Source organism: Pan troglodytes, chromosome 21 (genome assembly GCF_028858775.2).
Source record: "Pan troglodytes isolate AG18354 chromosome 21, NHGRI_mPanTro3-v2.0_pri, whole genome shotgun sequence".
In the NCBI taxonomy this organism is placed as follows: domain Eukaryota; kingdom Metazoa; phylum Chordata; class Mammalia; order Primates; family Hominidae; genus Pan; species Pan troglodytes.
Window position 1 is genome coordinate 47,295,252 of NC_072419.2, and position 14,399 is coordinate 47,309,650.

General features: G+C 42.5%; 1 protein-coding gene across 2 annotated transcripts in view; it reads left to right on the top strand.

Moving 5' to 3' along the window:
• The first annotated feature begins 466 nt into the window (after positions 1-466).
• Positions 467-14,399, top strand: part of TOP1 (DNA topoisomerase I) — a 96,087-nt gene continuing 82,154 nt past the window's right edge. Inside the window, exons 1-2 of one of the 2 annotated variants that reach the window (XM_514649.7) lie at positions 467-855; positions 1,187-1,211. In XM_514649.7, the coding sequence (XP_514649.2) occupies positions 823-855; positions 1,187-1,211 (58 nt within the window). In that variant the 5' untranslated portion in view covers positions 467-822. The remainder of the gene's footprint in view (positions 856-1,186; positions 1,212-14,399) is intronic. The other variant, XM_063802509.1, reaches the window with a different exon arrangement.

Consider the following 14,399-nt stretch of genomic DNA (forward strand, 5'->3'; position numbering starts at 1 on the left):
CCTTGGTTGGTTGAAAAATTAAAATAATTTTTAAAAAGTGGGCGTGAAATAATCCAGAAGTTGGAGGGCCTGGACAAAGGCTGGGGAGGGGACTCCTCCCACCAGGCGGCCTCAGGGTCGGCTTAGCAAGAAAGGAGGCGCTGGGGAGACCTCTGGGGTCCCAGCTGCCAAGGTACTCGCCGCTCCAAGGAGATGCGGACGCCGGATACCAGCTCTGCCCAAGATTGTTGGGTCCCGCCGCGGCCTTTAAAGGCCCACCACGTGGCTGCGCGGCCAGCCCTGGTCCGGAGGCGGCGCCCGGGTGGCGCCTGCGCACTGCCTAGCAGAGGGGCTGGGGTTCCGAGAAAAGGCGTCTGGAGAGGAAGGGGAGGCTGCTTGGGGTGGGACGCCGTGGGAGGAGTCGGCTCCTTATGCAAATCACAGCGGAGCGCGCACGGTCCGGAGGCGGGGCTTGCGATGCAAAGCCAGGTCCGTCTGGCGAACCGCGAGGGGGCGGGCCGCAACCCTCTGCCTCTTTCCGCAAGCGCTGACGTCGCCGACGTGTTGTTTAAAAGCGGCCGCGCAGGCGCAGTGAGCCCAAATGCGAACTTAGGCTGTTACACAACTGCTGGGGTCTGTTCTCGCCGCCCGCCCGGCAGTCAGGCAGCGTCGCCGCCGTGGTAGCAGCCTCACCGTTTCTGGAGTCTCGGGCCCACAGTCACCGCCGCTTACCTGCGCCTCCTCGACCCTCCGGGGTCCCCGTCCGCCCGCACAGGCCGGTTCGCCGTCTGCGTCTCCCCCACGCCGCCTCGCCTGCCGCCGCGCTCGTCCCTCCGGGCCGACATGAGTGGGGACCACCTCCACAACGATTCCCAGGTACGGCCCGGCCTGACCCTGGCGGCCCCGGACCCCGGCCTGGCCGTCCCGCGACCCCCGGCGCAGGCCCGGACCCCAGCCCCGGCCCAGCAGCTTTGACAGGCCGGAGCCCCCGGTGAGGGGCCGCCTGCCGGAGTAGATCGGCTCGCTAGGCCGCGAGCGAGGGCCGCGAAGTTACAGTTCGAGGCGGGGATGGCTGCCCTCTGTGGCCACCCCCGGGGCCCCGTCCTCCCTGGGGGCGCAGGGTGGGCCAGGCCCCCGGCCGCGCGCGCTCGCCGCCGGAGGGGTTAAAGTGGCTGTTGTTTGATATTCTCTCCTTTTCTTTTTCCAGATCGAAGCGGATTTCCGATTGAATGGTGAGTGTGCCCCCTGCCCCGACTCCGGGGCCCCCCAGCCGCCGGCCGCCTCCCCCGCGCCCTGCCGGTGCCGGGCAGAGGACAGACATGGCGTCCCAGAGACTAAGTCCCGGCTCCTCGCTCACCGGCCCCATTGTTCCCATCGGGCCGCCTCTTGACCCCCTTTCCGGGGACCCCAGCTCCCCCAGATCCCGGCCCTCCCAAGAGGGGACAACGGAGACCCCATGTCGTCCGCCACCGGGCCTCGGGCGGTCTTTCCGGGCCGGGATTCCTCCCGGGAAAGTCGCCTTGTCGACGGTCGGGACTTAGTCTCTGCGCCATTTTCTTTTTCTCTCTCCTCTCCTTTCTGTGCCTGTGTCTCTTTCTCTCCCTCCCTCGGCTCTTTCCTTGAGCTGCCCAGAATGAGCTTTCTGCAGAGCACAGCCGTATAAATCACATACTTCACCAGAGAGGGAAGGCTGGGGGACTGAACTGTTATTTTTTAAACTTTATTTTGGGGGTTATTCCCTTTATGCTTCATGTTTGTTTCCTTTTCTGCTTCCAGAATGAAAGATTTCCTTAAGCAACTGTTAATTTTTTTTTTGATAGGCTGTTTATGATAGGAATTATGGCTCTAAAACTAAAGCCACCCTTTGTGGAGTTCTTTATATTTCCAGGTTGTTTTTCCCAAGTTACGTTCTTTGCAAAGGTAGCAGTACCCCCCTAAAGAAAGTTTGCAAGTTCTCTGTGGGTCACCCAATGTAAATGTTGGATTTTTTAAAAATTATGTTAGTCACTGGAACTTTTCATTGTGGTCGAGGTTCCCAATGCAGTGTTTTTCTGGAAACGCAGTTTAGTGTACTTGTTGGAAGGAAAGATTGTTGAGCATCTCTTGTGGACCTGGTGTGTTGGCCTTTTCGTTTGGGTTGTAAGGAGGAAAAAAAGATTTTATTTATTGAAGCAAAGAGTGTCCAGTACCCACCCCTGCTTCCTGTTCATTCTTTTTCACGAGCCACTGTTTTTCAGGAATCAAGAACTGGCTTTTTTTTTTTCCAATTCTTTATGTTTTTGAACCCTTTTCAGCCAAATCAAGGCATTTATTCTTACTGCATTTCCACTTCAGTTACTACCCAGGGAAGAGTCCTCCAATAAAAAGCTCATCCTTGCAGGCTTTCGAACAACCCTGTTGAAGGAGAAGTTACCTTCTGTAGTGTGCTGGGAATTCCCACTGATTTTGATGGTACATAATCCTGCTCAATTGAGTTTGGGTTCCGGGAACCTCTCCAATGGGAGAAGTTGATGAGTAGGTTTTCTAATGTCGTAATCAGCAGTCCATCATGTTAGCCTGCTCTACTGAGAGCAACCTTATGTTCAGAGTTTGAAGTGGGGCATCCAGCAGGAGATGGTACTCAGCCAGGAGAGAATCTGGTTTAAAGTATGGCATTTCTTGAGCGCCAGATATGTGCCAACCACTGTGCTTGGTGCTAGAGCTGATCCTGTAACCATAACACTCCCTTGCTCTCAATTCAGTCTATTGGGGGAGACATAATTAGTTAATTATAAGGTAACTACTGGGGCATATGTGTACCCAAAATGCTTTGAGGTATAGGGGAGTTAATTTTGTCTGAGGGTGGGGAAATTTCTCAGAGGAGGTGACTTCTGAGCTAGGGGTTGTGGAAGACTGGGCGCAGAGAATTGTCAGGGGTTGGAGTGTTTCTTACGTACATTTAACCAACCTATCACGATTTTAAAAGAGGGAGGAGGTGAGGCCTGCAGTTTAGAAAGCCACAGTATAGACATGTTTCTTTGGGATACAGGAGCAAAGAAAGGATGTGCAGGTGAGGATGTAAGAAGTCCTTTTGACCTTGCTAGAGGAAGGTGGGATCTTTAATATACAATGTGTTCTTTTGGCTGTCAGGCTGGGCTGAGTAGGTAATGTAAGTAATGAAACAAAGTTTAGCCCTTTCTTGTGAGAAAGTTAACTTACATGGTTCTCACCTAAGTCACGTGAATGATTGTGAGCTGGCTAGGTTATTGATCTTTACTGACATTTTTATAGAGGCTGAAGTAATCTGCGTATGTTGACTTTTAGAATGTGTTGGCTCACATTTAATAGCAATAATAGCTAATATTTATTGAATACTTACTGCCAGGCATGAATCTCAGCTCTTTCCATGGATCATCTAATTAAATGTAATCCTTGGAAGGACTCTTGTGAGTTAGGTCCTGTTATTTCTGTTTTGTAGATGAGGAAACTGAGGCTTCAGTGTATTTAGTAGCTTGCCCAAGGGCTGTGAGATGGCCACTCTAAATCCCATGAGCTGAGCCACTATGCTAGAGTGATACTATGTGATACTAGCATGAAAAAATAAAAAGCCACAAATCTCTATTTTCTTACAGAGCTGAAAAAGGAGAGAAGGAAGGATTTGATAATTTGTCATTTGCTTTTTATCTAAACATGCTTTTTGAAGAGAATCTGCCACCATAAAGTTCTGACATTGGTGTAATTATTCTTTGTGAATATTGTCTGGAAGATGTGGTGTTGGTAACTATGCTTGCTATGTCAAGTAATACATTGTTAACCAGTGATTGATTTATGTAACCATGAAAAACACTTTTAAAAAAGTAGAAATCAATGTTTAATTATGCCCAGACATGTCATTATTGAACTTTGTATTAAGAGATTGTTTAAGCGTGATTTTAAGAGGGCCTAACCCATCTTACAGATTAACTGTATAAGTTCATATATTAAAATCAAACGTCTCTCATTTTGCCTGCCCTCATCCCCTAAGATATAAAAGATTCCCCCCCATCCCCCCACTTTGGAGCTCATTCTTCGCAATATTTAAAATTGTAGCTCTTTGCATGTAATTTAGAACATTCTGACCCATACTCAACTGCTGGGAGACTCTGTTATTTATATTTAAAATGTTGACAGTGAGTTAGGAATTTGGAGCAGAAACCATATCTAAGTCTAAGTGAAAAGACTTCCTAAGTATTGGTAGAACTAACTGTAGTGGGGCTGAGTCATTATTACAGTACTGTACAGGCTGCGTAGCTATCTGTAGAATTGATAATGGTAATACCAGGTTAAAGTGTTAGCGATTCTTCTGCTGTTTCAGAGGTCTTGAAGTTTTTGCCTGTCTGCTATGGAGATAGGGAGTTCTCCCCCATTTGGCCCCCTTAGCAAAGCACAATACTTGGCTCCATCAGTCTTTAGTCTAAGAAGTGATATATAGGATCATGGTTTGACATCATCTTGTGCTGATTCTGGTTGGCTTAATGGAATCAAATTGGATGAAGGTAATTAAATATGAATTGTTTCTGATGCTAATAGATAGTTGTACTTCTGTCTGTTGGGTATGGGTTGGGATGGGCGGTAGCATAGCTGATTGCGGTGGGGGGATTTCAGATAGCTGATGATGTGGCTATCTGAAAATTGCCACTACATTTTTAAAACAGAAAAGTGATGGTACCGCCAAATGAAATCTGCAGCATCCTCAGACTCAATCAGGAAATACTTAAGCATTATGCTCCAGGGTGGTTTTCTTCCCTTACATTGCAACTGGACTCCTTGAGGCACCTTTTTAGAATTAGTGAGCCGCTAGGATTTTTATACTATGCTTTGACATAAAAGAAAGTTGCTTGTCAATATGTGTTTTTTTAGTTTACCAGCATATCAGATCTCACAAACAAATTTTAGGCTCGGATTGGATGTTTCCAGTAAAAACAAGAAAATCCAGGCATCACTAAAAGAATCAGAAATACGTTGTGGCTTGAAAGGTGCAAACTAAATAATACAGCTAGCAGTAACGGTCACCAACTCCTGCTTTTCTTTGGTTCAGTAGATAGAGTAAAATGGAAAATAGGAAACCAAGGTCAGTCCCCAAATCTCATTTTAACCAATAGCAGCAAAAAAAAAAAAAAAAAAAAAAGGAATTGAGTCTGACTTTTTCCCCTTGCTGTCAGCATAAAGATGGGGAATTGAGAGAGTTGGAAAGACATTCATTAGTTTGTTCAGATTATTAAATAACATGTCTTAAAGTTTATATTCCAAAATTGGGCTGTGAGGTTTTTTTGTTTTGCTTGTTTTCAGTGCATGTGTGGGGTGGGGAGGTGCAAAAAAATGTTTGCCTTCTAATATACAGCTTTGTTGTATATTAATTATATAGTAACAGTTGTCCCCTGCTGCTAATGGTATGGAAAATGATTGTTGTGCTTTCTGAATACATATCATTTTAGAAGATTTCAGATTATACTAAAACCATGTTATTTCATATTAGTTGGACATGAATGCATATTTATTTATATGACACATCATTATCAACTTTTGCCTTTTGCCATCTTTTTGGTGCAAAGTAAAACTGATATTCTTCAAATCCAAAGTCGTTTCCTCAGAAGTGTGTTTTGTGAGGGATTGCATCTTTCCCATGTGAAACTGTGTCGAACTCCAGTAAACTGTGTTCGCTTGGGAAAATGAATTCAAATGTAATTAGTTTGAATGAAGCTGTGGAAATGTTTGAAATGAGTATTTTGACATTGGACCTGGAGGTTTAAAAAAAAAAAAACCCTCTTGAAAGAATAGTAAAATATATTGGATGTGGACGTGAGAGTCAGTTGAGTGAATTTTCTGTGTTATATGGTTTAGATTATCTGACTATCCCTTAATTATTTTGAAACCATTAACTTTGGATAATAAGGGCATTTAGGCAAACAGTTGACACATGGATTTCTTAAGGTAAAAAGTTTAGAGACTTCCAAACTAGTCCTTAAGAGGCGAATGGGTATTGTGTTTAAAGGAAGCTTTCACATTGTGTTTAAACTTCGAGTAGTAATATTTGGAACTGTCTTTTCTCCCTATTTCCATGCCTCATACATCTCAAGTTTGAGCAGCAGCTTTCCATCCCCATGGCTCCAGGCCAATAGCTGCAGTAGAAAATCTAAAATAGAGGCCAGGGTTGGAATAATTAGCATTTTGCCAACCCCCACCCTCCCTGCCACCTGCCTATCTAGATGTGGACAGTATGTGCTGTGTTGATAGCATAGGGCCTGGGAAGGGTGGAGAGGGATGTAAATGAGGGCAGGGTGGACAAAGTTTGATTGGGGGTTGCGGGGAAGCTTGTAGAGGAATGTCTGTTAGATATTGATGGTATTTTGGTGGCGTTATGAGAAATGGCTGATAGTTTGCTGAAATGATTTAATAGTAAATAGATATTGTTGAACATTTTCTGTGTGTATAGGAAAGATCCTAGATATTTTTCAAACTGGGAGAGAAGTGATGTTACTGGTATCTCATGCATATCTCTGGAGTATATAGATCGTAATATCAACTTTGGCTATCTGTGTCAAAGTTTGTATTAACTGTCTTTATGTGTGCCATTTATGTCTCTTAACGTTTAGTAAAGAAAGAAATTCCAAGGGAGGTAGGCAACTTTTAATTTTAACTTCTTTCCTTTACTTTTTTTTTGGGCGGGGTGGGGGGCAGACAGGGTTTCTGTTTGTTGCCCAGGCTGGAGCCCAGTAGTGTGATTGCAGCTCACTGCAACCTCTGCCTCCTGGGCTCAAGCGATCCTCCTACCTCACCCTCCCAAGTAGCTGGAACTACAGGTGCATGTCACCACGCTGGGCTAATTTTTGCATTTTTTGTAGAGACGAGGTTTCTCGCCATGTTGCCCAGGCTGGTCTTGAACCCCTGGGCTCAAGCAGCCTGCCCACCTCAGCCTCTCAAAGTGCTGGGCATGAGCCACTGTGCCCAACCCTTAATTTCTTTTTGGTAGGTATTCATTTTTCATTTGTTGTCTTAAGCTTCTAGTTTCACTCACTTACCTGTCTGCTAAATTTTTCTGAAATGTGTAATAAATGTTTTAATTTACCATCTCCCTTCTACCCTTCCCATCAGATTTGGGGTGGGGAGGCATCTCTACCAGGCAATTAATTCCCCTCTGAGCCTTTGAAATTAACATTTTCGTTTCTGTGGATTCAAGGAGCCTAAAGAACACAGTTCATTAGCATTCCTAAGAAACACCTAGGTAAGCTCCAACAAAAGATGTTAAAGCAATCAGCATTTTTAGGGACTTCAGATCTCCTGTATTTGTTGTTGTAAATGATGATGTTGGGAAAAGAATTTAACAGATCCCTGGGTATTCTGACGTTTTCCTATATTTTAAGAATGAAACCGACCCAGCCAGCTTGTGGTCCCATTATTCTTTATATTGTTTTTCTTAGCACACGCTAGCAAAGATAGATGCCTAGGACTTTTCTTGGCTGTTGGAGTTTATAGAAAAAAAGTTCTTTGTTGAAGGTTAGTCCTCCACCAGAATAATACACCCTTTTGCCCCTTAGTAGAAGTCCAAATGTTAATCTTGCTATCATATATGTATGAATGCCCAGATTTATAAAGCTTTGTAGGTATATTACTGATTGTGCAGGAGACTAATCTAGGAGGCTTCAGGATCATTGTCATTTGTGGATCTCATTGGCTAAGACCTTTTACTTAACCTGACTCCAGTAAGGTAGCCCCTTTTTTTCCTTGTAGTTGACTATGTGAGCTCTTGCCAAGCAGCAGAAGTGGGATGAAGGGAACTAATTTTGAAAACTTATTAGGCACCACATTTTTATATGCATTAAATCTGAATTGAATAAAGATAGTATAGATTGCATAGGCTTATGGGGAGAACCAGAGACCAGGAAAGGAAACGTTTTTTTCTTTTTACCCTTTATGCCTTTTCATGTCCCCTTTTTGATAACATGCTACCTTGGTCCAGATTCTGGAAACCCCACTCAGGCTGTAATTGGTAAGCTTCTAGTACAGATGTCAGAACCTGCCCTTGATTATCTGCTGTTAGAGATAGCTTGGACCCTTTGTATGTGGAATGTTAGGTCTAGGGGAAGAGTGGGGGTGTGAGGAGACAGCTGTGGTAAAATAGAAAATTGGTGTAGGATTCCGAAAAATCTAGATAAGTCCCTGTTCTTCCTATGAAACATGATCTGACCACTGAACCTTGTTTTCTTATCCATAAGCAAGGATAATATTTATGTTTCACAAACTGTTGAGAATTAGATAAGTATGTGAAGGTGCCTCTCTGTCCTCATTGTAAAATGTAAACTTTGATGAGACAGCCTCTATTCTCAACTGGATCTTTATTTTGAATGTTAGGTTTGAAATAGTGATTGATGTTGGGGAGTCTGTCTTTCATTGGTATTCCCTGTTAAAGTTTTAAATCTTCTTGACATTTACACAGTGAATTGTAACATGTAACTAGTGTTGTTGAGTCTTTACCTAATTGAATCAGCAGAGCCTACACTGATGTCTTCCAGTTACAAAGCGGTCACTGTAAAGTAAAAGGTGTCTTCATATCTAGGTTTGGGCTAAGAAGGAGCCAATTGTATATCTAGTTCCTACTTTTCTTTCTTTTTTTTTTTTTTTTTTTTGAGATGGAGTCTCACTCTGCTACCCAGGCTGGAGTGCAGTGGCGCGATCTCGGCTCACTGCAAGCTCCGCCTCCCGGGTTCACGCCATTCTCCTACCTTAGCCTCCTAAGTTGCTGGGACTACAGGCGCCCGCCACCACGCCTGGCTAATTTTTTGTATTTTTAGTAGATACGGGGTTTCACCGTGTTAGCCAGGATGGTCTCGATCTCCTGACCTCGTGATCCACCAGCCTCGGCCTCCCAAAGTGCTGGGATTACAGGCATGAGCCACCGTGCCAAGCCTAATTCCTACTTTTCTAAGAATGTTTACAGCAAAGTGGTCATTGCCAAAGGAACTTGTAGCAGTACAGAAGATGGGCTCAGAAATGAAAGAAGTCTATTGATGTGACTAATTTCTCAACCATTTAATAGAATTATGGATTTTCTATTAAAAATAACTTGACCCTTTTCGATGCATTTAATAAAATGCCAAGTTCATTATTTGTTAATTTTTTAAAACCACAAAATTCAATATGTCTTGTGTCAGCATATTTTTTCAAAGGCCATATTTTACTTCTCCCCCAAAACATTTTTAAATTAAACAGAGAACTCTCAAAGCACCTGAGAATTACTTCAGTTTTTCATTTATTCAAATAGTTGCTTAAAGTGACCAACTTGGTTTTCTTTGAAATAGTAATTCTTGGGAATAAGAATACCTTAAATAATATAATAAAGCTTATGTGTGAGAATTTAGTACCAAATGCCATGTTAACAGTTATGCGTGAGTATAGGCATTTGGGAGATTCCATGAAAAAATTTGATAAAGTCAGTAGAAATTTCAGTAATGGCTCATAAGTCTAGCTAATACTGAATATTGAATTGCCTTGAATTTGTTATTTTGGAAGTGTTACTTAAAGGAAATAAACAAAAGTCATTTAAGGATGTGTTCACTAGTGTTCATTAGATTTAAGCCAAATGGATCTTAGTAGAGATCTTACGCCATTCAGCAAAAGGATTATCACAGAAGCATCACAACAGGCGCAGACTTACATTCAATTAAAAGTAGGCAGGAGGACATAATTTTGTTGTATAGAAATTATGGAATAGGGCCTAATTTTAAAGAGTCTTCAAAGATAAACATATCAGGAAAAATATAGCTCATAAAATATGGGGAAAAAAATCTGGGAAGATGAGTATTTGTTAATGCTCTGTAGCTCCATTGCCCTCAGTATACAAGGAATGTGCCCACAATAGGGTTGGATTTAAAAGTCTTCAAAGCTTTGGTCTCTTTTTCTTTCGTTTTCCTCTGATACAGAATGCGAATAGTCTCCCGGCCTCCAACCCCCTCTACATCCCCACCACCCCATAATAGAGACTTAAAGGGAATTTAAATTCGAGTTCTTGAGCTTCTGCTCAATGGCTAGGTCTTTGAACAAGTTAATATCAGAGCCTTAGTTCTTCACCTATAAAGTAGGTTTAATACTTACCTTACAACATTGAGGATTAAAGAGCATGAGAGGATTACTTTATGAAAGGTGAAGCTTAGAACAGAATTTTTAGTTCCTTGCCAATGCTAAAAAACAACAACAACAACAACAACACCTTTTTCAGAAATTGCTTTATTAGTCTTTTGTACAAAGGGAACATCTTTAATTTCTTTAAATTTGCACATATATCTATCGTGAAATTTTAACCAAGCTGGAGGGGTTACTAGGGAGCATTGAGTATGATACTATTGCTGTAAATCATAGAAAGGCTGGCTCAGGAGGGTACTGACTTGCTTTGACTTTGCGGCAACTTCAGTTGTCCAGTGACAAGACTTGCTGCATACACACCACTTTGTTTGTTTCTCATACCTTAAACTGTGGATTAAAAATCTTTGGGGCAGGCCTGGAGGCTCACGCCTATAATCCCAGCACTTTGGGAGGCCGAGATGGGCAGATCACTTGAGCCCAGGAGTTCAAGATCAGCCTGGGCAACATGGGAAAAACCCGTCTCAACAAAAAAAATACAAAAATTAGCCAGGTGTGTTGGTGCATGCCTGTAGTCCCAGCTACTTAGAAGGCTGAGGTGGAAGGATTGCTTAAGCCCCGGGAGGTGGAGGTTGCAGTGAGCTGTGAGCATGCCACTGTACCTACCCCATTTTGGGCAACAGAGTGAGACCCTGTCTCAAAAAAAAAAAAAAAAAAAATCATCATCATCTTTGGCAGTGATTAACTTTCTTCTTTCACACTTGGGATGGTGCAATATTTGGCATCTACTTAGGAAGCTAAAATTTTCACGTTTAATTGTAAATGGAAAAGTTTAAGTTGCCATATTCATTCATACAAACATTCAGAAAGTGAATATTGTGACTAGACACAGATGAACAAGACAAACCCACATGCCTATCAGGATGAACTTTGAAATTAGTACGTTGTAGGTATATACAGTCACTTCCTCTGTTGAGATTTTTCATTAGGCCTCAGTACAAAGGCTGCTGTCATACAACATGAATGGGGACTGGAGGTACTTTCTGGCAGTTAATATTTCACTATCAGTGCAAGAGAGTGACGTCTCCATTTAGTCCTAATCGTGAGTTTTTCCCCCCTTAAAGAAATTGGAGACCTAGGACCTTGGATTTCCAAAGATTTCCAAACTCTTATTTCTTAAAATGTTACAAAAAATGGTTTTTTTTGTATACCTATATACCCATTAAACTTTTTTGCCTGAAATAGGCAAAAAGATTAAGTTCTGTGTATTTATTTCCTGTTATCTTTTTGTATCAGACATCCATGTTGCATGAATTTTAGAAAAATAGTTTTCAGCTGGGCTCGGTAGTGGCTCATGCCTGTAATTCCACCATTTTAGGAGGCCGAGGCGGGCGGATCACGAGGTCAGGAGATCGAGACCATGCTGGCTAACACAGCGAAACCCCGTCTCTACTAAAAATACAAAAAACTAGCCGGGCGTGGTGGCGGGCGCCTGTAGTCCAGCTACTTGGGAGGCTGAGGCAGGAGAATGGCGTGAACCCAGGAGGCGGAGCTTGCAATGAGCCGAGATTGCGCCACTGCACTCCAGCCTGGGTGTCAGAGCGAGACTCCATCTCAAAAAAAAAAGAAAAATAGTTTTCACATTTCCTGAGCAGGTAGGTTGTCAGAATGGCTAGAGATGGTCACATTCTGTGTGAGAAATCATGTGACAATAGCTAATTCAAGTATTTGAAATAATTTAAATCCTTGAACTGAATTGATTGAAATAAAGTATTTAAAATCACCATCTTCACATATTTGAAGAACTAAAATCTTAGAGAATAAACTCTACTTGAAGTCCTGGGAAACTAATTTTATGAAACTATTGAAATATTATTGCCCCTTCCTAATCCATGAAGTATCTTGATATGGGTAATACATAAAAGCTGTTAAAGCTCTTCAGAGAAAGATGCAGAGTACATAGTGGTATTACTTACAGTGGTTTGAATACTAGAAAAGTGATCGGGACAAAATGTTAGACTTACTGTGCCTTAATCATACAATCAGTGCATTTTTGCAGGAATGGATGCAATGTAAGTAGTTCTTACTATTTAATACCAGAAATGAAGAAACAGTAGCTTCTTAGGAATTGATTGTGGCTCAGGATCTATTTCTTAATTTTTAATGCTTCCACTTAACCGGGAGAGGAAAGGGAGGAGAAGGAACACAAATTGGTTAGTCTTTATAACTACTGGCTTGTTACACTTGATTTCCAAACCACAAGTGCTCCAGGGCCAGGCACCCAACACTGAGAAGTCCCTAAGAAGTACATTTATTGGAAATTTGATTTTTAATAAAACCTCATCTCTACTAAAAATACAAAAAATTAGCTGGGCCTGGTGGCGCATGCCTGTAGTCCTAGATACTCAGGAGGCTGAAGCAGGAGAATCACTTGAACCTGGGAGGCAGAGGTTGCAATGAGCCGAGATGGCACCACTGCACTTCAGCCTGGGAGAGAGCGAGGCATCGTCTCAAAAAAAAAAAAAAAAAGACCATGTTAGGTTCTGTTTAAGTAGTATTTCTTATACCCTGGAATGAATGAATGCCTCTTAGTCTTTAGAATTTGATAAGGTTTAGCTAGGTATACTCAATACTTCTCCATTTTACTACATATTTTTAGGAAGGCACTAGGTATTGTGAACTCCTTGAGAGTTCTAAACATCTCAGAGCCTGTTTGAGTATTGATGGCATAGTCACAGATACTCCATTTCCTTTCTAGGGAAGTCTGCCTGCATTACCACGTAACCCCAAGCCAGAAGTGTAACCACTTTTCTCTGACTTGCATTGAGCTTTTGTTATCCTCTTCTAATATTTCATTCTGTAGTAGTCTGTATTTATGTGTTTTCCTTATTAAGAAGTGGCCAGCACTTTGGGAGGCCAAAGTGGGTGAATTGCTTTAGTCCAGGAGTTCTAAAGCAGCCTGGGCAACATGTCGGGACCCCGTCTCTACAAAAAAATAACAAAAATTAGCCAAGCATGGTGGTGTGCACCTACAGTCCCAGCTACTTGGGAGGCTGAGGAAGGAGGATCAGTTGAGCCTAGGAGGTTGAGGCTGCAGGGAGCCATGTTTGCCCCACTGTGCCCCAGAACGAGACCCTGTCTCAAAAAAAAAAAAAAAATTAAGAGCACTGTTTCATCCTGTATGGTCAATACAGATGCTTTTACCAAATGTTTCAGTTGTGAAGTGCAAACTCCTTTCTCCCCCCCAGCTGGTTGAAGATCAAGTGAGAGACTTTTGAGAGCTTAACAGTAAGTTTTCCTTGTTGTTCTCAAGCTGATATGCCTAAAAGTCACCTGGGGATGATTGGTGAAAATACATATTCCTACTCGTACACCTTGAAGTTGATTCTATAGTGGAAGGTACTGAAAATCTGCATTTTTAATGTATCTTCAACAATCCCAAATGATTCTGACTAATGCAGGTGACCCATAACCTCCTTTGGAGAAGTTGATCTATCTGAACTTTACTATCTTATTTGGCTAAAGATCTATATTTTACTTCATTCAATTACGATACTCCACAGGTTAAGGTATAAAGCTTACAGGATGATGATGATGATGATGATGATGATGATGGTGATGGTTATTATTATTATTATTATTATTTGGAGACAGAGTCTCCCTTTGTCGCCCAGGCTGGGGTGCAGTGACACGATCTGGGCTTGCTGCAACCCCCGCCTCCTGGGTTCAAGCGATTCTCCTGCCTCATCCTCCTGAGTACCTGGGATTACAGGCACACCACCACCACACCTGGCTAATTTTTGTATTTTTAGTGGAGACGGAATTTTGCCATGTTGGCCAGGATGGTCCCAAACTTCTGGCCTCAAGTGATCCGGCTGCCTCAGCCTCCCAAAGTGCTTAGATTACAGTAGTGAGCCACCGCGCCCAGCCAAGATTACAGGATATTTTTAAAGGACCAGAACAGTATTTTTTAATATATGTTTATAAAAGCTTGATACTTCACTCTAAGTTATAGTTTCTACCTTTCAGTGAGCATTTACCAAATAGCAGATATAGTTAACTGCCTTTGCAGCTGTTTTACTGTGTGTCAGAATCCTAATCCTTTCTCCTACTTCAGTGTTTAACAAGCCATTTAATTCTGATGTTACTTTTTCAGATTGGGTGACAAGCAGAGCACAATGAGCAGGGTTTGTTTTCATACTAATACTAGGATGGTTAAATCAGGACTTTAGAAAATAAGTGGAATAATTTAGTGGAATACTGAAAATCCAGTCTGTGGAGCTCACTGCCTTTAGATTAAATTAGTTGGGGACTTCAGCTCCTGATGG